The 27,646-nt window shown below is 51.3% G+C and overlaps 1 protein-coding gene across 2 annotated transcripts; it reads left to right on the top strand.

Moving 5' to 3' along the window:
• The first annotated feature begins 421 nt into the window (after nt 1-421).
• Wtip (WT1 interacting protein) lies at nt 422-23,051 on the top strand. 2 transcript variants are annotated; one of them, XM_076838712.2, is made up of 8 exons: nt 422-1,182; nt 7,585-7,686; nt 17,529-17,596; nt 17,753-17,815; nt 17,983-18,113; nt 18,861-18,912; nt 19,582-19,650; nt 22,168-23,051. In XM_076838712.2, the coding sequence occupies exons 1-8, from the start codon at nt 516-518 to the stop codon at nt 22,306-22,308; spliced, it is 1,293 nt and encodes a 430-aa protein (XP_076694827.1). In that variant the 5' UTR covers nt 422-515; the 3' UTR covers nt 22,309-23,051. The 2 variants fall into 2 exon arrangements, with proteins under 2 accessions (XP_076694827.1, XP_076694828.1); XM_076838713.2 differs by having other exon boundaries at nt 17,894-18,113; nt 22,168-22,263.
• The last annotated feature ends 4,595 nt before the right edge of the window (nt 23,052-27,646 follow it).

Below are 27,646 nucleotides of genomic sequence, written 5' to 3'. Positions count from 1 at the left end.
AGAGGCCCGACGGCCCGGGCGCACGACAGGCCTCGGACTCTCCGCGGCGCTACGGTTGGCGGCTTTGCCACCGAGGGCCAGCTGCAAGCCGCCCGCCCCAGCGTCCCGGCGCGGCCTCCGCGCCCCTCCAAGCTCCCGACGCAGCGCGGACACTGCGGCTCCGCCGCCGCCACTCCCCCCACATTCCAGAGGCCGCAGCGCCGTCTCCTTCCTCGCATTCCTGCCCCCGCAAAGGAGTCCCTCCGGCCCCCGCGCGGCCGCGGGGAGGAGGGGGCGCGGCCGAGCGCCTCAGAGCGCACATTCCTCCGCCGCGCGCGCCCTTGAGCGGAGCGCCGCGTCCCCTGGCCCGCGCGTGGCCGGCGGAGCGACCCCGGCCCGGCGCCGGCCCCGCCCCGCCCCGTGCCCAGGGGTCCCGGGGCGGGCTCCGGGCTTCGGGCGGACGATGCGGCGGCGCGGCCGGAGCGGCGGCGGGAAGCGGAGGCGGAGGTGACGCGCTAGGGCCGGCGGGCCGGGCCATGCAGCGCTCCCGGGCGGCCGTGGACGAGGCGGCCCTACTCCTGGCTGGGCTGGCCCTGCGGGAGCTGGAGCCGGGTGGTGACTCTCCAGGCAGGGGTCGACGGGGGCCGCGGCCCGGGCCGGGAGAGGAGGCGGTGCAGGCGCTGGGCCGCAGAGGCAAGGGCGGCGGCGGCCCCGAGGCCGGGCCGGACGGACTGAGCCGCGGGGAGAGAGGCCCGCGGCGCGCAGTGGCTCCCGAGCTCAGCGCGCAGCCGGCGGGCAGCCCGCGGGTCAGCCTGGCGGGCTCCGACGGTGGCGGCGGCGGCGGTAGCACCCGCTCCAGCGGAATCAGCCTGGGCTACGACCAGCGCCACGGCAGCCCACGCTCCGGTCGCTCCGACCTGCGTCCGGGCCCAGGTCCGTCGTCTGTGGGCAGTGCCCGCTCCAGCGTGTCCAGTTTGGGCTCCCGCGGCTCGGCGGGCGCCTACGCCGACTTGCTCCTGCCCGGCGCCTGCCTTGCTCCCGCTCGCTCCCCGGAGCCTGCTGGGCCGGCCCCCTTCTCTCTGCCTTCTCTGCAGCTGCCCCCGGGCCGAGAGGGCGGCCCGAGCGCGGCCGAGCGACGGCTGGAGGCGCTCACCCGGGAGCTGGAGCGGGCGCTGGAGGCGCGCACGGCGCGGGACTACTTCGGTGAGCGAACTCGGCGGCGCAGCCCTCTGCGCGCTGGCCGGGGTCAGAGGAGAGCTCGGGGTGGGCCAGGCACTGGGCGGGTGGAAGAGGCACCAGGATTAAGAAGCTGTGTCGCCCGCGGGGCTAGCGAGCCGGCGACGTTTTGCGAATAGCCAAGTTTAGGTTATTCCCAACAGCAGCTAACTGTCTAGGTCTCCCGCCAGAAGGGGCTCTAGCAAAGTAAGTTGATGCGCTTAGAGACTTAGAGAAAAAGTCAGGTTGGCAGATAGAAGAAGCAATTTTTTTTCCCTGATCATTTCTTTTTCTTCTTCTTCTTCTTCTTCTTCTTCTGTGCTGGGGATTGAATCCAGGGCCTTGGGCTTGTGAGGCAAGCACTCTACCAACTGAGCTGTATCCCCGGCCCAGGCCATCTCTTCTTAACCCCTGGTGATTGCTTCTGTTTACCTCCCTTGATGTTTCGTGATCAGAAGGGACGCCCGGCAACCCCCCAGCAGTATGGGGGTGTGGACAGGAACAGGAAGGTGGAGAACCCTGGGTACTCTTGGACCCGCCTGACCCGAGGCTGTGCGGCTGCTAGTGGCGGGAGGTGGAGACGGTAGGAGGGAGGAAGAGCCCACCTTGCAGGAGAGGAAGACCCGCCAGGCACACTGGGCTGCTCGAGGCTGTGCTATGGATATGTATCTTAAAGGAATTGAGCTTCTTATGAATTTGCAAGGCTCACCAGTCTGACAGCTTCTGTTTCCCACCCCCTCCCTGGCTTTCTCATGCCTTTCAACAACTCTTAGGGAGAGGTGGGGCACAGAAGTATTATAGAGCCCAAGGAGAGAGTATCCCTCCCTCCCTCCCTTCCTAATAAACCCATAGGGTGGAGGCCCCTGGCTTTAGACAGGTGATTATCAAGGGTGATCGGCAGGCCTGGGAATGAGGCTGTCCTGGGATTTCTATCTTTTTTGCACTCAATGGAGCTAGCGGCTCTGGACTGCGCTCTACTGGATCTTTTGGGATTGAACCTAGGGGGCGCTGAGCCACTGAGCCTCACCCCCAGCCCTTTTTATATTTTTTTAATTTTGAGATAGAGTCTCGCTAAGTTGCTAAGGCTGGCTTTGAATTCGGGATCCTCCTGCCTCAGCCTCCCAAGCGCTGGAATTATCCTTGTGCCCCTGGCCTTGAACTGGATCTTGAGAGATGAGGAGGCTGTTGTATATTGCAGGCCAGATGGGAGCCCCCCAGGCAGAGAGACGGAAGTGGGCAAAAGAAGGCCAAGGAAGATTTAAGAAGGTCCTAGAGGATTGCAGCCCAGGACGGGCCAGGGGGTCAAGGGCATGTGTACACTGGGGGTTGGGGAGCACCTCCCATGTGGGGAGACAGGGTGAGAATTTGTGGTTTGGCAGGTCTGGTGGCTGCTGGTAGCAAAGAGATGAGAGAGGAGCTCTTGCCTCCTGTGCCAGGCAGATGCCAGGAGCAGAGCCATTCCCTTCAAGAGGAACACTCTTCAGTGCTCTCTTGAGGAAGTAGTGGCCCTTTTCTGTTCCTTGAATATTGCAGAGCTTGGGTGAGGGGTGCGGCCACCCAGATTATCCATGGCCACCCAGAATCATTACGTTACTCTGGGTGGCCCTAGTCCCATCAGGTAATTTTGGAAGTGAAGGGGCCAATAGTAGAAAATGGTAGCGGTCAGGGGGGCCATCTTTTCTAAAGAGGAGCTGGGGCTCAGCTTTGTAGCCATGTGGGAGTCTGAGAGGACGGACAGATTGTCCTCCCCCCAAGAACAGCCAGAAATTGAGATTTAGATAAACATTTAAAAAAATATATTAGCAACGATTTGTTTGAGTTATATGGTTCTAATGACATTTGACTTTTGTGAGGTACAAGAGTGGCAATTTTAGCCCGGTGGTGGCCCACGCCTGTAATCCAAGTGGCTTGGGAGTCTGACGCAGGAGGATTGCAAGTTCAAAGCCAGGCTCAGCAAAAGCAAGATGCTAAGCTACTCCGTGAGACCCTGTCTCTCTCTCTCTCTATTAAATAAAATACAAAATAGGACTGGGGATATGGCTCAGTGGTTGAGTGCCCCTGAGTTCCATCCCTGGTACCCACCCCCCACCCCACCAAAAAAAGTGGCAATTTCAAGCTGGATGGGGTGGCACGAGTCTGTAATCTCAGCAACTCCAGAGGCTGAAGTAGAAGGATCAGAAGTTTGAGGCCAGCCTGGGCAACTTAGTAAGACCCTGCCTTCAAAATAAAAAAACTAAAAGGACTGGGAATGTGACTTAGTGGTAAAGCATCCCTTGGTTCAAACCCCAGTACAAAAAAAAAAAAAAGTAATATTATACAGTTCAACTGGAATAATAGAAAATTTTACTAGAGGTCCTCTCCAGGTAGCATGAGCACCAGCGATCTCGAGAAACCTAGTGCACAGAGCGTTTCTCTCTGTGCCATCCTTCGTCCCTCCTCTTTGGCTCTGGTGCCCGCTGACCTCTTGGTCACTCTCTGTCATTCAGTGATGTCTTTGGAACTTTCCCTCTCCTCCCTGAGGTCTCCTGCCACTACCTGTCAACAACCTCAGGCCCCCGGAACCTCTTTCCACTGGGTGGCCTGCTGCCTTCTCTCCAGCCACCCACTCCGGGGCCACCCCTGCTTTTGCTTCTCTCCAGCACCTTCAGTTCCAGCAGCTGCTTCTCACCACGACCTCAGATTCCTCTCAATTGTCTGCCCAGCGTGACCCTGGCTCCCACTGCCCCTTTCCTGCTGCTCCCCCAGGCTGAGGGGCTCAGAGGATGCTCCTGGGACCACAGCAGATTTTTGGACTTCAGCCTCAGTGGTCTCCCTAAGACTTGGTCACTTGGCTCTTCCGTTTCCTCAGCACCCTTCCTCTCTCCTCTGGTGTCCACCCTTGCTTTCCACTTCACACAGAATATTGTGGTCAATATTGTCTCCGCCGGCTTCCTGTTTCTCAACCCCAGACTCTCTCCTGTCCACAGCCAGCCCCTCTCTCCTGCCACCTAAGAGGGTAAGAGTCCTCTGTCTCCGACCTCCACCTTCTCCATCTTCAGCTTTCCTCTGGTTATAAATTTGCACAAGGGTATTTCACTAAAAAAAAAATTAAAAAAAAAAAATTAAAGACTAAAGATGACTCTCAAACCTATATGGCCATACCCCATGAAGGACGCCCCAGCCCTTTCAAACATTCTTCCCATCCCAGTGTTTTCCTGAGATCATCTTTGCTAATTTAAATACCTTCCTATTCCCCATGGCCTCCTGCTGTATCTCCTCTCACTTGCCTGACCCACGTCTCACACAGGACACTAGTGATGCCAGGCCCCAGCCCGAAATGTCTCATCTCACTGTGGTATCCAACAGTGTGGAGTCTGCTCTCCTCACAGCATCCTGCTCCCTAATTTCTGGGTCTCTCATGCTCCTGCTTCTTTTTTAGTGTATTTTTCTTTCTTTCTTTTTTTTTTTTTTTTTTTTTTTTTTTTGGTGGTGCTGGGGATTGAACCCAGGGCCTGTGCATGCAAGGCAAGCACTCTATCAACTGAGCCATATCCCCAGCCCAGTATATTTTTATTAAAGTGGTGCATGTACATATTTAGAGAAAAATCAAATAAAATGCAAAAATGAATAATGCAGAATAGAATCGGATCTTCCTTTCTTTATCCACCCTTCAGTTTTGTTTCTCCAGAAGCACCTGGGTTTTCTTCTTTTCTCCTTTCTCTGTTTTTCCAGTAACTTAATCAGGGAAATGACAAGGTCCGATTCACAAAGCTGATGGACAAGAATGAGCAGTCTGGCTGCAGTTTGGGGAATGGATTACTGGGGGCCAGGCTGGGAGGCCAGAAGGAGTGAGGAGAAGGAGTGAAGTCAAGGTTAGGGGACAGAGGTTGCCAACTAGAGGTGAGGGTGAGACACCCAGAAGAGCCCAGAACCTGGGTACATGAACGCACGATCTCCTGAGGGGGAGCCACAATCTATAGTGGTTTGGGGGAATTTGGAGCTGTGTCTGCACACGGAGTGTCTGGGGCCTTCTGAGAGGGGAACCAGCACTCGGGAGTCCAGGCTAGAGGGTCACACCTGGAGCCCTGGGCAGGTGAGAGGATGGGACTGCGCAGGAGACCTGGGAAGCTGCGGCCATGCACAGAGACCTGCAGCGAGGGTTTGCTTGGTCTCTACATTTTTAGAACACTTAAGTTAGTAATTAATTTCAGAATAGAAGGATTTCATATACAGATCTAGATATCTAGCTTTTCTTGAAAAATTAGGGTCTCTGGCTGTGCCTGTGGGCCTGCCTTCTCCCCTCGGAGCCATCTGTAGAATGGAGGCAGCTGGACCACGTACCTGGGTCCCCCAGGCCATCTGTGTGTTCCTGCCTGGTTTAAGTTGTGGTGCCGGGGATTGACCTTAGGATCCTGTGCGTGCTAGGTAGGTGCTCTCCTACTGAGCTGCACCCCTAACCCTTTTATTTTTTTATTTCGAGACAGGGTCTCCTTATGTTTTTATGACTGGCCTTGAACTTGCAATCCATCCTTTTGCCTCAGCCTCCTGAGTAGCTGGGAGCAAACCACCCTCCCCAGCTCTTCTGTGGTTTTATCTATTTATTTATTTATTGGTACTGGAAATTGAACCCAGGGTGCTTAACCACTGAGTCATCCCCAGCCACTCCCACCCCACCTTTTTTATATGTTATTTAGAGACAGGGCCTTACTGAGTTGCTAAGTGCCTTGCTAAATTGCTGAGGCTGGCTTTGAACTCTCAATCCTCCTTCCTCAGCCTCTAGAGTTGCTGAGATGACAGGCATGCGCCACCATGCCCCGCTTCTTGTGTGGTTTTGAGGCATCTGAATTGATCCTCCCCACACCACAGAAGCCAGGACTGAGCAGGGGAGTAACCAGGAGAACTGGGAAGGGAGAAGCCAGGTGTAGGTTAAATCCTGGAAACCAAAAAGGAGGTGAGATCAGATGGCAAAGAGCAAACAAAAGGTAGGAGAGACTTGGCCATGGTCACACAGATGGAGCATTCCTAATCTGAAAATATGAAAAGCTCCAAAATCCACAACATTTTTGAGCATGAAATTGACACTCAAAAAGTTTCAGACTTTGGCATTTTTGATTTCAGATTTTCTGGTGAGGGAAGCTTAAAATCTGTTCAGATATTCCAAAATCTGAAAAACCCCCAAATCAGAAATACTTTGGATCCTAAGCATTTCAGATAAGGGATACTTAGCCCATGTAAAGACACGAGAAGGCAAGAGGGAGGGGGATGGCAGTATGTCCTGGAACCACCAAGATTGAGAGCCTGGAGTGTAGGTGGAGCCACCTTCATGCCCTGTGGGGTACTGGGGGCCCAGACTCAGGGCGGGCTGCCTGCTGGGTCTCCAGGAGGGCTGGTCAGAGAGTCCCCTAGGGCTGGAACCAGGCTCTATCCTGGCATTCCTGGTCACTTCTCCTTTCCACCCACTACCAGACCCATGGGGCACCCCTGCTCCCTCCCCTCAGCTAGGAGTGATCCCCAATTCCATCCAGGAGTCCCAGATACCTGCACAGTGACTTATCTTACTTTCTTCAGGTCTTTGTTCAAATACGGCCTTGTCAGCAGGGCCTTCCCTGACCATTCGTTTTAAAAATCACAGTCTCAGACATATTCTTGTGTGTGTGTGTGTGTGTGTGTGGGGGGTGCTGGAATTGAACCCAGGACCTCCTGCACACAGGGCATGTACTCTACCACTGAGCTGCACCCCAGCCCCTAGATCTGTTCCCAGCCTGACTTTTTTCTGTTGCTTGTTTCCACCTGACACATTATTTAGCTGCTGTTGTCTGTCTCCTCCATGGAATGCAGGCTTCTTGGGGGAGGGGACTTCAGTCCATGGTAGGATTTTTCCAGCGCCTGTGGGCTGTGTGGCAGGCGGTGCATGTCTGTGTGCTGACTGAACAGGAGACCGCGTGGGCCTGTAGTACAGATGAGGAAGAGAGCCCGGGGAGGGTCGGCGACTGCCTTGGGTGCACCTGTGTGGTCTTCATTCTCTGTGTCTGGGTCAGAAAATACATATTTTCATTCTGAAGAATAGGATTTGGTTCATGGACAGCAGAAAGGATTTTTCTCTTAGTCCAAGAATGTGGGGCTTAGAATGACATTTCTAGGTATTGATGTATCTAATAAATACGCGGTTGACCTCAGTTGGCTCTGACCCTGTGTCAGGTGCTCTGGAATCCTCGGACGGTAGTAACAGTAGTGGGTTTCCTTTAGGGTCCCCATGTGTCATTAGAGACTGAATTGTGTTGGCCTAGAGAAGTTAACCTGCCCAGGCCAGGCAGATGGGAGGCATCAGGACTGGGAGCTAGATGCCTGTGTCCATCTGATTCCAGAGTCCGTGGTGCCAACCACTGCTCTGTCCTGCCTCTCCTCCCATAGGCATTTGCATCAAGTGTGGGCTCGGCATCTATGGAGCGAGGCAGGCGTGCCAGGCGATGGGGAGCCTGTACCACACCGACTGCTTCACCTGTGACTCCTGCGGTAGGTAACCCCTTCCCTGTCCCTCTTGAACCCCAGGCACCCAGTTCCTAGGCAGATGGACCACCCAGTCCTGGCCCAGGCTGGGGTGTGGAGTAGGCTGGTCACAGTCTTACCGTGCACATGGGTCTGGCCTGTTTGAGAGGCACAGGCCGCTGGGGGGATCTGCTGGGGCCTGGGTGGGGAGCTGTGGAGCCACTGAGGAGCCTTTTGCTGGGGTAGGGAAAGGCTGTCCCTCTGTTCCCCCGCCTTGAGGTCTCCACCCTGTGCAAGGTGCTGGTGTCTGCCAGGGAGCAGGTGTGGAGCCGTGACAGTCTTCTGAACATAGGCCTGATACTCTTTCCTGCCCTTTATTTTTGGTCCCTATTTTACACACAGTATAAACTATAAATTTTATTATTTAAATTAAACAAAATTATGAAACTAAAAAAGTAACTAATCCAATAGATCTGTATTCTTGATTTTCCCACTGTTCTTCCAGACCTTGCCCTGATGCAGACATCTTTTATTTGCTTGTGCTAAACATTTTAACATTTTATTACAGAATAATGTATGCAAAGTGTTACATTAAACAGTTCTCCTTTCCTTAGTACTGAGGATTGAACCCAGGGGCACATTACCTCCGCTACATCCCCAGTCCTGGTTTTTTTTTTTTTTAATTTTTAATTTCTTATTTTATTTATTTATTTATTTTTTAGTTTTCAGTGGACACAACACCTTTATCTTATTTTTATGTGGTGATGAGGATCGAACCCCGTGCCTCACATGTGCAAGGCAAGTGCTCTACCACTGAGCCACAATTCCAGCCCCCCCCTTTTTTTTTTAACTTTTTAATTTTGAGACAGGATCTCACTGAGATGTTGAGTGTCTCACTAAGATCCTGAGACCAGTCTTGAACTTTTGATCTTCCTGCCTCAGTCTCCCGAGTTGCTGGGATTATAGAGTGTGCTGTGGTGCCTGGCCTGAGAAGTATCCTTTTTTGTTACCAGGAGTTAAACCCAGGGACACTTAACCACTGAGCCACATCCCCAGCCCTTTTTTATATTTTTAATTTAGGAGTCTCTTAAAAAATGTTTTCTTCCAGTCGGGTGCTTTCCCTCATGCCTGTAATCCCAGCGATTTAGGAGGCAGGAGAATTGCAGATTCAGGCCAGGCTCAGCAACTTAGTGAAATCCTGTCTCAGAATACAGATAAAGAAATAAATAATGGCTGGGGGTATAGCTCAGTGGTAGAGCAACCCTGGGTTCAATCCTGGTGCTGGGGGAAAAAGAAAAAGGCTTTTTCTTATAACGCCTTATTTTCTTGCTTTATTATACCTTCAGGGTTCCCCCACACTACCAAATGTTCCATTTACCCCTTTCCCTGTGGAGAGCCCCTTGTCAGTCTGAGCCAGTTGCCTTCTAGCTCTGCATGAAGCACTCCTTCTGTCCCTTCCCATGCATACTCTCCGGATTGAGTTCACTATTTTCTGCATGCGTTCAGCTGCAGCTAACAGGGAAGCTGCTGGAGAAGCCTCAGTTCTGAGTCCCGAGAGAGGCCTGGCTGCAGGCAGGGTTTGTTCTAGTGGCTCAGGTCCTGGGATTTTCTCAACAGAGTTGCCCTTAGTTTTGGGTTCATCCTTAGGTCAGTTTCTCTCATTAGTGGTGAGATGTCCAAGTAGCAGCTGGAGACTTCAGTTTCATTCCACCCTTCTGGGGAAAAGTGGGACGTCTCTTCTGGGCAGTGCCTTGCAGTAGGGAAACTTCTTTTCTAGAAATTGCCTACCAGATCTCTTTGTGTCTCATTGGCCAGGTCATCTCACATATCCATACCTGAACCAATTCCTGTGGCTGGTGGGTGTGCTGTGATTTGATTGACAGACTTGCCTGAGTCTCTGAACCAATACTGTGTATGGGAAAAGGAATCCAGGCTTATGGGTGGATGTGCAGTGAGTTCAGGTTCTATGATAAACAGCAACCAATAGTGTGGCTAAATTCTGATGCCTTCCCCCAGCCCCTCATGAGGGATGGAACCCAGGGGTGCTCAACCACTGAGCCACATCCCCAGCCCTTTTTATTTTTTTGAGACAGGGTTTTACTAAGTTGCTTCAAGGTTTTCTGTATCGCTGAGGCTGGCCTTGAACTTGAGATTCTCCTGCCTCAGCCTCCCATCTACTGGGATTCCCATCATGCCTGGCTAGAAAAATATACCTTAAAAAAAAAAAACCACGACAATTCTTATAATCAGTTCTTCTCTATTTAGCTTTTTCCTGGACAGCCTAGTCATTAAAGTGGACAAAGGTAAATGCCATAATCTTGTTTGGGTGTATTCAATAGTATAGAGATATCAGTTTTTCCTAAATTGATCTATAAATGCATTAGAGTTCCAATTAAGCAGGTTTTCATGACTTTGACAAGCTAATTCTAAAATCTAAATGGATAAGCAAAGGACTACGAATCGTCAAGGAGATCTTTTAGGAAGAAGAACAAGTTCTAGAACCTTCTACTACTGGGTGTCAGTACATATTGCAGAGTTACATTAATGACTGTGTTAGCTTTTCAGCCCCATGACTAAGATATCTGACAGGAACAACTTAGAGGAAGGAAAGTTTCTTTTGGGCTCACCGTTTCAGAGGTTCAGTCCATGGTCCACCGACTTCATTGTTCTGAGCCTGAGGTGAAGCAGAACATCCTGGTGAGCACCAGGTTCCCAGGTGCCATGAGGGTAGCTGCTGAGGAAAGCTACTCAGCTCCTGGCAGCCAAGAAGCAAAGAGAGTGATCAAGGAACCAGGGACAGATGGAGTCTGGTGGCATGCCCCTAGTAACCCACCTCTTCTAGCCATGTTCCACTTGCCTACAGTTGCCCCCCAGTACTCCTTCCAGACTCTTAATCTAAACACTGATCCTTGCCTAACATGTGAGCTCTTCAGGGGACATCAGAGGTCCAAACCATAACAGTTACTTTCCTGGGTGTTGGATACAAAGATAAACAGACCTGCAGTCCAGGACCGGGCATGGTGGTGCACATCTATGATCCCAGGAGCCCGGGAGGCTGAGGTAGGAGGATGACGAGTTCAAAACCAGCCTCAGCAATGGTGAAGTGCTAAGCAACTCAGTGAGACCCTGTCTCTAAATGAAAAAAAAAAATACAAAATAGGGCCGGGGATGTGGCTCAGTGGTTGAGTGCCCCTGAGCTCAACCCCTGGTAACCCTCCCCCAACAAATAAAAAGAAAGAGGAGGTTCTGCTGTGCCATCTGGCTAGCCTTGAGCTTGGGGTCCTCCTGCCTCCTGCTTCCCCGGGGGCTGGGTTACAGGCCCGCAGTTCTGTCTCTTAACCTCCCCTTCATATTATCCACTTCGCCACCTCCCTTTGTTGTATTTTTTTTACTCTCTTTGTTTCCTTTTGGTGCTGGGGATGGAACCCTGGGCCCCTCCCATCTATCTAGTCATGTGCTCTGGCACTGAGCCCACCCTCCCCTCCCTGTTGAATTCTGTTTAATTAATTAATTTATTCCTTTTTCTGTAGTTATAGATGGCCAGCATGCCTTTATTTTATTTATTTATCTGTGGTGCTAAGAATCGAACCCAGTACCTCACACATGCCAATCAAGCACTCTGCCACTGAGCCCCCACTGAGCCCCCACAGTCCCAGCCCCTCTGTCTAATTTCTTCAGTTCTGTCGCCTCAAAAACCTGAAATTTAAAAAAAAAAATCTGAAATCCAAAAAAAATAATAAAAAATAAATCTGAAATCCAGATCTCTGATTTTTCTCTTCAGCTGTGTTTAATATTCTGTTTAACTCTTCTGTTGAGTTTTTCAATTCAGTGATTGAATTGTTACATTTCTAGATGTTCCCTTTGGTTCTTTTTTTTTTTCCCCCAAATCTGCCTCAACATTTTTGATAGTCTCTTTTGTGTTTATCAATATTTAAAATGAAAAATATATTGATCCTGAGTATATTCCAGCTGGATACGTTTTATCATATGTATGTATGGGCCTCTGTTGTTACCACCCAGGTCACACATTTCCACCACCCAGGAGATTCCTTTAGGCCCCTCCCCCATCAATTTTTGTGGTTCTGCAGATCAAACCCCGGCCTTGTGTGTGTCAGGCAAGTGTTCTGCTGAGATACACCTCCAGCCCATTTGTTTACTTATTTTATTTTTTTAATTTTTGTAGTTGTAGATGGACAGAATGACTTTGTGTATTTTTACGTGGTGCTGAGGATCGAACCCAGTGCCTCACACTTGCAAGGCAAGTGCTCTACCGATGAGCCCAGCCCCTCCCCACTGCTTACTTTTAATTGAGAACAATTTACTTTCAGTGTAACAAACAGATCTTAGGTATATAGAGGCGCGTTGCTCCACCACAGAGTTACACAGCCAGCTGTTAGGTATACAGCAAAAAGGTTTTGGAGAAATGGGTACGTTCACACCCCTAGTGAAGATATAAGAAATTTTAAACACCCTCAGAAAGTTCAACTTACCATTTATTTATTTATTTTTAAAATTTGGGTCTTACTAAGTTGTTTAGGGCCTCGCTAAATTGCTGAGGCTGGCTTTGAACTCACGATCCACCTGCCTTAGCTTCCCGAGCAGCTGGGATCACAGGTTTGCACCCCCACGCCTTGCCATCTTGCCCAGGTCTCAGTTGATTCTCATGTGTTGTGCCTGTCAGACCTGCCCAGCCAGTGTTCTAGTCTTCCTTCCTTCCTTCCTTCCTTCCTTCCTTCCTTCCTTCCTTTCCTGGTACAGGAGAACTCTAGGGCACTCTACTGCTGAGCCGCATCCCCAACCCTTTTTATATTTCATTTAGAGACTAGTTCTTGCTAACTTGCTTAGGGCCTGACTAAGTTGCTGAGGCTGGCTTTGAACTTGCAATCCTCCTACCTCAGCCTCCTGAGCAGCTGGGAGTATAGGCATGTATCACCATGCCCGGCCTCACTCCCTTATATTTGAGACAGGGTCTCTTTAAGTTGTTGCTGAGGTTGGCCTCAAACTTGCCCTCCTCCTGCCTCAGCCTCCAAAATAGCTGGGATTACAAGTGGATATCACTGAGCCCAGCTCAGTGTGCTGATTTCTAGCTACAGATTAGTTTTGTCTCTTCTGGAACTTTATATGAATGCATTTGTGTAATATGTCCCATTTGGTGGCTAGTTTCTTTTGCTGAGCATGCCTTTTTTTCCCCAATCCATTTCATTGTGTATATCAGTAACTCACTGCTTTTTATTATTGAATAGGAATCCATTGTATGAACACACCACAGTTTGTTTATCCATTAACTTCTGATAGATACTAGATTGTTCTGTGAACATTCTTGTAGAGTTCACTTTGTGGACATATGTTTTCATTTCTCTTGAGTAAATTCCAAGGAGTGGAATTTCTGGGTCACAGGGTGAGTGTATGTTTAACTTTATAAGAAACCGCTGGACTGTTTTCCAAAGGGGTTGTTCCATTTTACACTCCCAGTAGAAATGGAAGAAAGTGCGGCTAGTCTACATATTTCCAGCAATTGGCATTTTATCTTTTTAATTTTAACCATTTTAATGGGTGGTATCTTATTGTGGTTTTAATTTATATTTCCTTGGTGACTAATGAGGTTCAACATCTTATTTGCTTCTTGGACATTAATATATATTTTGGAAAGTTTGTTCAAGACTACTACCTGTTTTTATTTTGTTGTTGTTGTTTTTATTTTATTTTATTTTTTTAGAATTGGGAATTGGTACAATTTTAGAATTGTTGCTGGGGGTTGAACCCAGGGTCATTTAATCACTCAGCTACATTCCCCACCTCTTTTATTTTCATTTTGAGACAGGGTCTCACTATGTTGCTTAGGGCTTCATTAAAGTTGCTGAAGCTGGCCTCAAACTTGTGATCCTCCTGCCTCAGCCTCTTGAGTTGCTGTGATTACATGTGTATGCCACTGCACCCAGCTGTCTTCTAATTATTAAATTATAGGATTTTACATATATATGTGTGTGTGTGTGTGTGTGTGTGTGTATATATATATATATATATATATATATATATTCCGAGTATAAATTATTTGTCAGATGCATGTTTTATGAATATTTTCTCCTAATGTGATTCTTCTGCTTTCTTTCTTTTTTGTAGAACCAGGTATTGATCCCAGGGCTTTACACATGCTAGGCACACAGTGAACGACATCTCCAGCCCTTTTTAAAGTTTTTATTTTGAGACATTCTCTCTAAGTTGCCCAGGCTGGCCTCAAACTCCTGCCTCAGCCTCTTGAGTTGCTGGAATTACAGACGGGCCCTACCAAGCCTGGCTCTAGTGTGATCCTTAAAAACATTTTTAATGATGTCCTTTGATGTTTTTTTGTTTTGTGGTGTTGGGGATCCAATCTAGGACCTCTCACACGCTAGGCAAATGCTCTATGACTGAGCCACATTACCAGCCCGCTTTCTGTGACTTAAAAAGTTTTTGTCCTCCCTTGGTCACAGTGGTCATCTCCTGTAATTTTCTTCTGGAAGCTCTAAGTTGATAGGTTTCATGTTCAGGTTGGTGACCAGTTCATATTAATTGTTGTGGATGGTGTGAGGTAAGGAATTGAGTTTTATTGTTTTTCTATAAGGTTATCCAGTTGTTCTTGCACCATCTGCTGAAGAATTTATTTTCCTCCTTATGTATTTGTTGAAATGTTTAGGGTTTAAGCTGGGCGCAGTGGCTCACGCCTGTAATCCCAGCAGCTCCAGAGGCTGAAGCAGGAGGATTGCAAGTTTAAAGTCAGCCTCAGCAATAGTGAGGTGTTAAGCAACTCAGTGAGACCCTGTCTCTAAATAAAATACAAAATAAGTCTGGGGATGTGGCTCAGTGGTTGGGTGCCCCTGAGTTCAATTCTTTATAACACCCCACCCCCCGCAAAAAAAAAAAAAAAAAAAAAAAAAAAAATATATATATATATATATATATATATATATATATATATATATTATGAGTATTTGGGACTTAATTTTGTTCTATTGATTTTTTTCGTCTTTCCTTATCCCAATATTATCTTGATTGCTATAAGCCTATAAAATAGGTACCATAAATCTTCCAGGTTGGCTGATCTTTGTCAAGGTTACTTGGCAATTCTGGTTGCCAGGGGTGCTTAACCACTGTGCCACATCCCCAGCCCTTTTTATATTTTTAATTTTGAGACAGAGTCTTGCAAAGTTGCTTAGGACCTCACTAAGTTGCCGAGGCTGGCTGTGAACTTGCGATCTTCTTGCCTCAGACTCCCGAGTCATTGGGATTACAGGCATGTGCCACCATGCCCGGTTCTTTGCTTATTTATTAATGAATTTTAACATAAATTTTAGAGTAGGCATATCAGTTTTTATAAGAAAAAAAAATAAAGAAAGAAAGAAAAAGGAAGGAAGGAAGAAGGATGGAAGGAAGGAAGAAAGAGTGCTAGATTTCAATTGGATGGCATTAGGGAAAAATTAATCCCCTAACAGTCGAAGCCATGAACATGACTGTTACAAAGTGTGGAGGTCTGAGATTTCACCCTTCTTGCAAGCTGACAGGATACCCAGCCTTTCTTCTGTGATGCTGACAGAAGACAAGAGGCCTATGGTTAGAGATTCCCTGCCTGAGCTCCCTGTTCTCTTCCCTTCTGCCTCCCCCGGGAGTCCCACAGAGTTGACACAGAGTAGCTAGGGAGATGCTACACACAGCAGGTGGGGTTTGTCAGGGCCCAGGAGCTTAAGGAACCTATTTTTTTTTTTTTTTTGCGGGGGGTGGGGGGGAGGAGTCTTGCTGTGTTGTCCAGGCTGGTCTTGGGCTCTTGGGCTCAAATGATCCTCCTGCCTCTGTCTCTTGAGTGGCCAGGATTACAGGCATGCACCACCACCCCAGCAAGGATCCTACTGTTTAATAGTTTGCTGCCAGCAAAGCTGCTTGACCATTATCCTGGAGGAACCTTTTATCTTTATAATACTAGAAGCAAACAGACCTGCCCTCTGTTCCCAGAAGACTCTCTTGTCTTCTAAGTAGTTTGCTGTGCAAATATTCTTGAAAAGAGAATCCAGAATGAGAGCTCCCAGCCCTCTCTCTGCAGAAACTTCAGTGGAAAATCATTGTCTACTGATGGTATGTCTTTTTGTATTTGTAAAGGTCTTTTTTTTTTTTTTTTTTTTTTTCTCCTTGTGGTACTGGGGGTTCAACCCAGGGTCTCGTGTATGGTAAGGAAGCACTTTACTGATGAGCTATGCCCCCAGCCTATTGTAAGTCTTTTTAAATTTCTCTCAGCTAAGTTTGATTTTACAGTATAAGGTCATAGGTATCTTTCCATAATTTTATTCTTTTTCGGGGGGAGGGTACTGGGGATTGAGCTCAGGGGCACTCAACCTCTGAGCCACATCCCCAGCTCTATTTTGTATTTTATTTAGAGACAGGGTCTCACTGAGTTGCTTAGTGCCTCATTGTTGAGGCTGGCTTTGAACTCCCGATCCTCCTGCTTCAGCCTCCCAAGTCCCTGGGATTACAGGCATGAACCACTGCACCTGGCAAGTTTATACTTTAGTTTTGATTTTTTTTTTTTTTAGTTGTAGATGGACATAATCCCTTTATTTAATTTATTTTTATATGACGTTGAGGATCAAACCCAGTGCCTCACACATGCTAGGCAAGTGCTGTACCACTGAGCTATATCCCCAACATCCCCACTCCTTTCCCTTTTTCAAAAATTTTGGGACAGGGTTTGCTTCATTGCCAAGGTCAGCCTTGAAATCCTGATCTTACTGCCTTTCTTTTTTTTCATTTGTTGCACTGCGAGAACCTTTAGTACAAGGTTAAATCTAAAGCGGAAACAATGTAATATTTCACTGTCATACTGGGTGCTAGCTGTGTGCTTCTCAGGGACACCATTATTAGGTTGAGGATACTCCCTCTTGTTGCTAGTCGGGAACTGACACCTAATGGTGATGGGAAAGCCTCTAATAGCGGGCAGGTTGGCTGCAGCTTTTGTTCTGACTAGAATGCTCTTTCAAAGTGGGCAAAAGAGTTGTATTTCTTTTTTTTTTTTAATATTTTTATGTATATTTTTTAGTTACAGATGAACACAGTACATTTATTTTAATGTGGTGCTGAGGATGGAACTCAGTGTCTCAGGCATTCGAGGCAAGCACTTTTCCACTGAGCGACAATCTCAGCCCCAAAGAGTTGTATTTCTAATATTTATAGATTAAGAAGATTCATTTTGTAGCTGCTGCAGTGGTGCACACCTGTAATTAGCCACTTGGGAGGCTGAGGCAGGAGGAGTGCAAGTTTAAGAGCAGCCTGGGCAACTTGGCAAAATCTTGTCTCAAAATAACAAATACAAAGAGCTGGGGGAATAGCTCAGTTAGAGTCCTTGCCAAACATCAGAGATGCCCTGGATTTAATCCCATCACTGCAAAACATTTAAAAAAAAAAGTTGTTTTTCTCTTTTGGTACTGGGGATTGAACCTGCGGGCACTTAACCACTGAGTCACATTCCCAGCCCTTTTAAAAAATTTTATTTAGACAGGGTCTCGCTAAGTTGCTTAGGACCTTGCTAAGTTGCTGAGGCTGGCTTTGAACTTGCGATCCTCCTGCCTCAGCCTCTGGGATTACTGGCGTGCACCACCACATCATCCAGCTACAAAAATCGTTCTCATATTTGCCTTGACAGTCTCTTGCCAGTGTTCTGTTGACAGTGTGTTCTGATTTTTTTTTTGAAATGCTTATTATTATAACAATAATGACATTAAGGGGAAATTTTAAAATGCATCCATCATCCTCCCTCTCATCGGTTGGAGGAGAGAGCCGAGAGATGGACGCTGGCTCCATCCTGTTCGGCATTCCAGGGTCCCCCTTGCCACCCCTCGTCCTCACAGGGAGACGGCTTCGCGGGAAGGCGTTCTACAACGTGGGAGAGAAGGTGTATTGCCAGGAGGACTTCCTGGTGAGTCCAGGCTGTGCCCTGGGCCGTGCCATGGTGGGGGCAGGGGCAGGACTCCCTCTGACTCCCATGGAGGCCTCAGGCCAGGAGGCAGGTGCTGACTGGGCATCGGGTGCCCCTTTGTCATATGACGTCCTGCATCCTGTGTCCCCTTCCCAGTACTCCGGGTTCCAGCAAACAGCTGACAAGTGCAGCGTGTGTGGACACCTCATCATGGAGATGGTGAGACCCTCCCCTAGCCTCCTGGGGCCCCTCTGACCCTGGCGGCGTCTGAGGACCCCACCCTCTCACCTGTTCCAGACCTGCCAGGGGCTCAGAGTCACAGCCTCCCCCGGGGGCACTGCTGAGCCTTCCAACCACGCTGACCCTTCAGTGCCTCCCACCCCCAGATCCTGCAGGCCCTCGGCAAGTCCTACCACCCGGGCTGCTTCCGGTGCTCCGTGTGCAACGAGTGCCTGGACGGAGTGCCCTTCACCGTGGACGTGGAGAGCAACATCTACTGCGTCAGGGACTATCACACGTGAGTGGCTGCTGCTGTGAAGCAGGCGTCACCCGGGCTGTCACCCTGGCCGTCTCCCCGGCCTCCCGGGGAGCATGTCTCGGACCTAGCTGTCTGTGTTTTCCGTCCTTGGTCTGTCCTCTTCTGACCTGCCCTTGAACACTCGGTGGCTGGGCAGGGCATGAATGTCTGCCTTGACCACTTCTCTCGCGCAGTTCAGCCACCAGCTGTGCCTGCCTCCACTCTTCCAAGTGGCTGGGACTCTCCTAACTGCCCTCACCACTCCAGGGCTGGGCCTCTCCCCCAGGATGGGGACTCGAGTCATGACAGACCCCTTCTCCCCTCTGTCTGGGGCCCGTGGTCCATTCCCCTTGCTGTGGCTCCAGGCTCAGGCTCGGTCCTGTGCTGCTGCCTCTCTTGCATTGGTCCTGGCCACCTGTCCCTGGTACTCAGGGTGGAACCAGGTCTCGCAAAGGTCTCAGCCGGGGTGGACCAAACCTGGACTTTAAGTGGCACAGAACTCCCAGGAAGCATGAGCGAGATGGCAGGACAGATCCTGAGGGCATTCTGGAGGTGGGATAGGGTGGAAGGGAACTGGGAGCCAGATGAAAGGGCAGTACCCAGAAGGCACGGCAGGAGCCACGAAGCAGCCACAGGAGGAGGGAAGGTGTGATGCTTGGGCCATGTCTTGGGGCTGCGGTGGGTGGACCTGTGTCCTTGGTCTGTGGTCACACTGTTGGTCACTTTTGGTTTCCTTTATTCCTCCAGAGTTTTCGCACCAAAATGTGCCTCCTGTGCCCGTCCTATCCTCCCTGCACAGGTAGGAACCAGTCACCAGGAGACAGTCTGATGCTGGCCCCCGGCCTCTGCTCAGCCCTGCCTGTCCTGCCTCAGATCCTAGGCTGAAGTGGGAGGGATGACTTCAGGGACCCGGGACACGTGTTGTGCCCAAACACACAGGAGCAGGTGTCCCTGGCGTGGAGTTCCAGGGACGCCGCAGGCCCTGCAGCCTGGCTGCCCCATTCCTTCCCCGGCTCCTTTCTGCATGGAGGAAGGTGGCTCCTGGGTCTGCTGAACTCTGCAGGTTGAGGCTGGGTGGGCGGGGGAGGCTGAGGGAGGTCTGGGCAGCTGCCAGCTTGGGACACAGCGGCCGTCTCAGGGCCAGGCTCTGCCTCGTGAGCTGTCTGTCCCGGGCTGCTCCTGGACAAGCAGGGCTCCGGGTGGCCTTCCCTGCCTCCAGAAGTGAAGGTGACACCCCTGTGACACCCTGTGACCCTCACAACACCTGTGGAGCTGTTGGCCATGGCAGTGGGGGAAACTGAGGCACATGCACTGATGTGGCCCCAGGAAGCGCTGGGTCTGTGCCCGTAGGGTGGGGGCGCCGGGCCGGGTGATCGAGCACGTGGTGCAGAGGGCTAGGTGTGCACTTGGCACAGTCTGCCGCCAGGTCCAGTGAGCTGCTCACGTGTCTGTCACTCTCTTCCTCCAGGGCTGTGAGACCACCATCCGTGTGGTGTCCATGGACAGAGACTACCACGTGGAATGCTATCACTGTGAGGTGAGCCTGGGCCCCCCCCCAAGGCCTGTGGCCGGGGTGGTCCCTCCTCTTCAAGTCTCCTTCCCCTCGGTGTTCTGCAGGCCCACCTCCTCTTCACGGCTCCTGCTCCATTTGCCTGTCTCCTCGCAGCACCCCCCTTCTCTCCTCAAGGCATGTGCTCTCTCAGGCCCCCACCAACCTCCATTTTCTCATTAAATCAAATATTTGCTATTTACAGTATGTGGGGTGCTACAGTTCTGACAGCATTGACATTTCCTGCTGATTTAAAAGATGAATAATAAGAGCCAAGAAGGCATTGAGATGGGCTGGGGCTGAGGCTCAGAGGTAGAGCGCTTGCCTAGCATGTGTGAGGCCCTGGGTTCAATCTTCAGCACCACGTATAAATAAATAAAATAAAGATCCATTGATGACTTATAAAAAGAAAAAAAGGCAGTGAGAAGGGCATCTCTAGGCAACAGAAGCAAAATGTGCTTAGGTACAAAGGGAGGATGGTGGTTTTTGTGTCACCGGAGAAGTTAGCAGGAGCTGGGGACAAAATGATACAGGAGGGACTGAGTTGTGGCTCCGTGGTAGAGCGCTTGCCTAGTGTGTGTGGGGCACTGGGTTTGATCCTCAGCACCACATAAAAATTAAAAAAATAAAATAAACATATTGTGTCCATCTACAAATAGAAAATATAAAAGACAGAACAAAAGGACACAGGAGCCTGAGGAACGTGGATTTAGTCTTGAGGACAATGGAGACAAAAAGGAATGAGAAGGTTGCACTGGACTACAGAGAAGACACACACTTCCATGCAGAGAATGGAATGGGGTGCAGTAGGGAGGTCCTGAGGAGGCTGCCAGAGTCAGGGCTGTGGTCCTGGGTTCAGGGACATGTACAGAATCGAGGAAGGCAGGAGAAGGGACTAGACTTGGGAGGTGATTGGATGCAGGAGTTTGAGGGGTGGGAAGTGTCCACCAGGACTCCAGCAGAGAGTATGACAGTCAACTTTCTGTTGCTGTAACAAATACCTGAGACAATCAATTTATAAAGAGAAAAGGTTTATTTTTGGCTCATAGTTTTAAGAGTGTGCAGCCCATGATTAGTTGGCTGTGTCATTTGGGGCCTGTGGTGGCACATCATTGGGGGGAGTGTGTGGTGGAGCAAAGCTGCTCACCTCTTGGTTGGGACACAGAAGAGAAAGAAGGAGGAAGAAGCAGTGTGTGTGGGGTTCAAAGTTCTGTTGAAGGTGTGCCCTCAACCCGGGGGTGCTCCACCACCAGCTGCATTCCCGGCTCTTTTTTAATTTTTTGAGACAGGGTCTTGCTAACTTGCCCAGGCTGGCCTTAAGCTTGTGATCGATCGTCTTGCCTCAGCCTCCTGAGTGACTGGGATTGTGGGAATGTGCCACTGCACCTAGCCTTAAACCCGTTAGGGGTTCTGCTGCCTTCCAATGCCATCGTGGGCTGGGCCTTGGGGGCTGTTCCACATCTAGGCTGCAGCAGTGAGGGCAACGGAGGAGGGATGAGGTCCTCTCATTTTTGGTAGCTGGAGACTCCAGATGCAGTAGGAACACTGAGGTGTTTGGTGGGGGCAGATGGCCCAGTGGGAGCAGAGTCCTGCTGGGGGACCCAGGAAGGAGGAGGAGGAGAGCTGTGGTTTCTAGAGGGGACGTGGCTTCCCCTCCAGGCTAACAGGGCCTCAGTGACCCTCTGCCTGCTTGGCCATCCCAGGGGCTCTAGTGTCCCCCTGGAGTCACTGACACAGTCTTTGGCCCGAGGCTGAAGCTGAGTAGCCCATCAGGCTGCTGGGGCCCAGAGGGCTGTGCTGTTGCCCCTGCCCCAGGCTGTGGGTGGAGCTAGGGGGTCCAGCCTCCCTCCCTCCTCCCCTCTGGTGGGCAGGGGCAAGTAGCAGGACCCAGGTAGGGGTGTGAGGAAGGATAGGAGAAGACCTGCCACAGGAGTGACTTGGGACCTGGGGCTGTGACTTCAGGGCCGCAGCCCAGCTCCATGGCCTGTGGGAGTGGGGCCGGTGTGGGTCTCAGAGGCTTTGGGTCACATTACCCCCTGCCCCCTCTGGTGGGGCTCTAACCCAGGTCCCCTTCTTGCACACTAGGCTATGTGACATACTCCAGCACTGCACCATGCCCCCAGTCCCTCTAAGGTCTCTCTTGCCCCTGATGTGAAGTTGGAGCATTTCCGGCGCACTGACCACCCCTCCTCCCTGGCCCCTCCCCGTCTCCAGGACCACCGGGTTTGGTTTTCCTCGCTTGCATTTTCTTCTCCGGTCTCTCTTGCCTCTTCCTCTGCCGAGGCTCAGCTTTTTGTCCCCTCCCTCCTAGGGCCACATCCATCTACTTACTCTTGGTGTCCAAGAGGCACCTCCAGTGCGCACAGGGGTCCTTGTCCTGCCCCTGGCAGAGTGCCAGCCATGTGGTCCAGAGCCTACCGATCTGTCCCCACTTCCTGACCTCGATTGTCCTAGTTGTGCCCCCTTCCCTCTTACTCTGGTGTCCCCGCCTGTGTTCTTTCCTAGGACTGCGGGTTGCAGCTGAGCGGAGAGGACGGACGCCGCTGTTATCCCCTGGAGGGCCACCTGCTGTGCCGACGCTGCCACCTGCGGCGCCTCGGGCACGGCCCACTTCCCTCCCCCGCTGTGCACGTCACTGAGCTCTGAGCTGGGGCGGGGTGGGCGTGGACGTGGGAGGAGGGAGGGTGGCCCTGGTCAGTGTCCCGTGGGCCCTGCTGCCGCTTCCACCCGCTCCATCCCACACCCGCCCAGCTGCTGGCCTGCCGCAGGGGCCGGACCCCCGCGTTGAAGCTACTTCTATTTATTCACCGTCTGTGCCTCCCCAAGCCACTTCCCTCGGGTGCCCTGCTGCCTCCCACCTGCCCAGTCACCAGCTTTCGGTTCCAGGACTCCCTGTGCCCCTGCAGCCTCCAGGACGGGCTGTGGGTCGCTGGGCGGGAAAGGTGGAGAGGTCCGCCTTCCTTGGCCGGGCCTCTCCGCGGGGAGCCACTTTCCTTGGTTCGGAAGGCGCCTGGCACCCCCTCAAGCGTGCGCCCCGGGGTCGCAGAGGGCACAGGTCGGCTTGTGTTTCCTAAGTGCCTTGCCCGCTGGTGGGTGAGGAGGGTGACTTGTTTTTGTGGGAACATTGTGGGATTTGGCCATGGGGGCTCGAGGGTGTTTTCAGCCACAGTTTCCCCTGCCCTGGCCCCTGGCTTGGGCCTTGCCCCTCCCCACCATCCTCAGCCCCCCCGGCCAGGACCTCGCGCCCACTCCAGCCGCAGGTGGGGGCGAGGGGCGGCCGCGAGGGGGCGCACTGCGCGCCGGCCCGGGAAGCCCCTGTGCGCGCGCGCTGTGCACCAGGCTCCACAACAAACGGATGTGATTTGACTTAAATTAAGTTTTTCCTTTGAGGATATTTTCATTTTCTTTAAAAGAATATAGTTTTCTTGTAAGAACTTGGACTGGGGTGGTTATTCCTTAAAATTACAGCAGACTCACAGAGGTCTTATTTGTATTTCACATAGCTAGATTTGGGGTGGTAGCAACATTGTCCCTTAACTATTTTTGTGCAGATTCCTCCAAAATCTCACAAGGTGTGCCTGCATTTCAGAATTTAGTGGCCTAAGGAGGGTGTTGTGTGTCACTGTCTTAAGAGCTGTGACCTCATAAACTGTTTTGGGGAATGTAGATTCGATTTTTTTTCTTTGAAACACACATGAGCATTGGGGCCCAGATTTTTCACTGACCCGTGATGTTGGGTTTCCACTTGGGGGGGGATGGGGGGGCTCTGGTCATGATCAACTGTGGTTGGTTTTCATGGACTGTTTTGAATGAATCTGTTCCTACACACACACACCCCATTAGAGGGGAGGTCTCCTTGCTTGTGGAATCATTCATCTGCCAAGATTAAGGTGCTAGGAATCCCAACCGGGTGCACAGGAAAGGACCGCGGGGACAGTGACCTCCAGTCCCTGAGGCCTGGAGCTGGGAGGCCCCCTGGTGGGCGGGAGAAGCAAGTACATGGAAGTTTGATGATGGCTAATAAGTTACTTAATGCAGTAATTAAGTTATGAGATACGGGAGGTGTCCCTCTAGAGAAGGGGACTTCATCAAAACCAGAAGACTAAATCCCAGGAGTGGGAGACTCAGTTTCTGGTGTTTGCTTCTTTTGGAGCCGGGGTGCTTTGCTTTCTTGCCAGTTCATTGAAAAGCTTTCTTCTGAGTGCCCTTCTTTGCTTCCCATTTCAGACCTGCTTTGGCCGTGGTTTCTCCTTGTCGCAAACTCAGTCCAACTCTCTTACTCTGTCTGCGGTGGAGGTGGCCCCTGCTCTCGCGGTGGGGGTCACCACTGCCCTCCATGCCCCTCCATCTTGGTTCCATGCTCCCCTGACCCAGGTGGACTGAGTCCCCACCACCTGGAGCCCCTGTACTCTGTCAGGATCAGAACCAAGGCCATGCCTCAGTTCAGGGCACCCAGCCCTTTCTCTCTGGGCCCCATATGGCCTTATGTCAGGACTGGTGACAGCCACTGTATCCTACTGCAGATCCACTACCTGTGCAGTTTCCTCTGCTTGGAGCCACCGTGCCCAGGGCTCTCATTTCTCATCACATCCTTCAGATCTCAGACACCCTGAAGTCAGGCTCCAGTTACTACACTCCAGTGACACTTAGAATTTTGGGCCCCTCCAAGTTTATTTAATAAAAGCAGCATCTCCAGTCCGTTTTCAGGAGTTACGTTGATCTGGGACTGAGGGAATACTGTGAGAGCCTGGAAGACGGGCTGGACCCTCCCAGACCCACCTGTCCCTAGGATATCTCCCTGGCAACACCTCCAGCTGTGCCTTTGTTCACACATACTTTCATGTACCTGAGCAATAATCCTCTTGAATTATTATCTCCCCACTAGGTAGTGAGCCACAAGACAGACAGGCTCTGTCTTGGCCATGTTCCTCTTTGCAGTACCTGGTGTGTGGCTGGGGCCATGACCAGAGCCAGAGGTGCTCTGCTTAGCCCCGCCCCCTTTGATTAGCATGCCCAAATTTAGTCTGAACTAAATGAAGGAGCCATAGGCAGCCTACAAAGGCCCAGGAGCAAGGGTTTACACAAATACTGTGCACACATGCACATAAAAAGTGTGCCCATTTGCCACATGCAATATGTGTACAAAGGTGCCTTAACATGGGGCCTCTGTTCAGCACTCATGCCCAGGGGACAGAACCTTGGGTGCTGGGTCTGCTGCTGCTGCATGTGTGTGTGTGTGTGTGTGTGTGTGTGTGTGTGTGCATGAAGGGGGAGAGAGAGAGAAGGAGAGGAATTGAATATTTGAGACAAAATGAGAAGCTGTGAGGGAGCGGTCAGGAGATTGGGGGAGAGGATAGGAGACGGAGACGGAGAAGGAGAGGTTGAGAGGGAGCCTTAGTCACTCTGCTCGGGAATCTCCTACAAATGGAAAAGGCCACTTCCTATAAGTGACCAAAGCTATGGGGTGTGTATGTGTGTGTGTGTGGAGGCTGGGTCAACGGTGGGCTCTTGGAGCATTCTGGGTCTTGGGCATAAGGTGTCCTCACAGCTCCAGAGTGGGCAGGGTAGTGCTGCCCTCTGAATACAGGACTCTCCCACAGATTCTACATCACCTGCCTGAAGTTACCTCTCCCACCCACCTGTCGTGCTCACCTGTAGAACAGCCAGGTTGCCCCCTTCCCTGTGCCTGCACCTGGGCTCCTCCTTGCTCGGTCAGCCCTGCAGACCCTGGGCTCCAGGCAGAGAGAGGCCTGATATTCACATACCCCCTTTGCTCTGGGGTCCCCATGTTCCAGTCGAGGTAGCCGCGCCAGTGAGGGTTTCCAGTTATCCTCAGCCAGGCTCCCTGCCTAGTTCTTGGCTGGGTATTGCCACATGACTGAACTGCATGAGCCTGAGCCAGAAGGTGTCCCTGTGGCCAGAGTGTGGCCTTGAGTCTCAGCTTGTTCCAGAACCACACTTTCCCACAGCCCTGCCCACTTAGCCTCCTCTTTCCACCTCCAACAACTTGTCCAGTCTGACCCTGGGAACTGGGCGGGCTGTATGTGGGGGACAGCTCTCGTGGGCGGATGTGAGGGACCCCATGGCCAGGTACAGAGCTGGGAACAGAGTCTCCTTCAGAGCGCAGCAGTCGGGGCTGCCTGTGCACGTGGACTGGGGGACCTGTGCCTGCTGACCCAGGGCATGCAGGGGTCAGGGCCACCAATGGTGGGGGGCGGCGGGAGAGGCCACGAAGCCCTGAGAGAAGACAGCAGAATCCCTGGGGAAGCCTCATTGCTCAGGTCAGTGGGCAAGGGTGGCACTGACCTGTGGTTTGGACAGCTCCTTCCTTCCCACCCCCACTTCCCTTCCTTCTTCCTTCTCTGTTCTTGTTTACAAAAACATGAAGGCTTTATTATACCTGGTCTGACTTCTGGGCTGAGCAACTGGGTGATGTGTGGGTGTGCGAATCTTCAATTCTGGTTTGTCGAGGAGACAGGCGGCTGGAGGAGTGGGCAGTGGGAGACGTCAGTCCGGAGCTTAGGGGAGAGTCAGGGCCACGGAGGGCAGAGGGGACAGTGAGGCTGGCTGGCAGGGAGTGAAGGTCGAGTCAGGTGGTGTGAGAGATGAAGAGGGCTCAGGAAGGAAGGTGGCGGTCAGTCATGGGGCTGCTGAGAGAGGAGGAGCAGGGTGAGCAATGGTGTTGGAAAGACGGAGGTCACGGGCCACCGTGAATATGTGACAGCTGCTTCAGTGCAATAATGGCGAAGTAGATCAGAGGCCACTGAGATAAGGGGAGAGAAGGAAGTGGGGGAGAAACTGATTATTCTTGAGCATGTTGGGGAGAAGTACAGCTGCCGATGGGGGCTTTGGGGTTGGGTGAATTCTTTTAGGATATTGTGTTCGTCGGCTTTCTGTTACTGTGACAAATATCTGAGATAATCAACTTATAAAGAGGAGAAGTTAACTGGGCATGATGTGTGCCCTTATAATTCCAGTGGCTCTGGAGGCTGAGGCAGGAGGACTGCAAGTTCAAAGGCAGCCTCAGCAACTTAGTGAGGCCCTAAGCAACTTAGAGAGACCCTGTCTCAAAATAAAAAATAAAAAGGGCTGGGGATGTGGCTTAGTGGTAAAGTGCCCCTGGGTTCAGTCCCTAGTACCGCCCCCCAACAAAAAAAAAAAAAATAGAAAAGTTAATTTTGACTCACAGCTTTGGGGTTTGGTCCATGATTGATTGACCCCGTTGTTTGGGGGCTCATGGCAAGGAGGCACATCATGGGCACAGTGCAGGGCAGAACTGCTTGCCCCATGGCCAGAGAGCACAGAGAAAGAGGAATGTCTTACTATCTGCCGAGTTTCTGTTCTCGCGACTAAAAGGCTCAGGGGTCACTCCAGTTAAAATGGGCTAACTGGGCTGCACGAAATAACCACACAAGAGACACAAAGACCTTTTTCCTTGGGGTTGCTGTGACGGCTCCTCTGACCTTAAGGGTCTGCAGAAAGAGAGAGCGAGAGCACGCGCTGACCCCTTTTATTGAGGAGAAGCTATTCAAATGAGGCAAGGGGTCAGTTTCAGGGGCTGAGTCTATCTTCATGATGTCCACTGTCAGCAGGTTGACTGACACCTGGGTAGGCCACACCCAAGGGCACAGTAAGAGAAGGGGACACACACAAGGCACTTCCATGAAGATTCTATCCTAAACAGGGCAAGGGGATTATATTACAAAGGAACAGGTGAGCGTAGCTTCACCCATGGGGCTGTAGCAAGACACAGCCATGCACGAGACACCGACCCTCACACCCAAGGAGGGTGCCACATTTCTGTGACTGAGCGCCTCAGCACCCAGCCGGGGAGTGTGACTCAGTCACGTGTGAGGTTGGCCTCCCACAACTATCCCCTCGAGGGGCACATCCCCAGTGACCTGAAGATGTCCTGCTGGGCTCCACTATTTTTTCCCCCTAGTTCTGGAGATCAAGCCCAGGGGCTTGTAAGTATTGGGCAAGT

This window comes from Callospermophilus lateralis, chromosome 18, assembly GCF_048772815.1.
Source record: "Callospermophilus lateralis isolate mCalLat2 chromosome 18, mCalLat2.hap1, whole genome shotgun sequence".
Classification (NCBI taxonomy): domain Eukaryota; kingdom Metazoa; phylum Chordata; class Mammalia; order Rodentia; family Sciuridae; genus Callospermophilus; species Callospermophilus lateralis.
Note: the sequence above shows the minus strand (reverse complement) of the source record. Positions and strands in the feature narration are given on the sequence as shown.

Coding starts and splice junctions, on each gene's coding strand:
- Wtip (XM_076838712.2), top strand. CDS start 516: ATGCAGCGCTCCCGGGCGGCCGTGGACGAGGCGGCCCTACTCCTGGCT. Junction 18,913..19,581: donor GTCCTATCCTCCCTGCACAG/GTAGGAACCAGT, acceptor CTCTTCCTCCAG/GGCTGTGAGACCACCATCCG. Junction 19,651..22,167: donor TGGAATGCTATCACTGTGAG/GTGAGCCTGGGC, acceptor GTTCTTTCCTAG/GACTGCGGGTTGCAGCTGAG.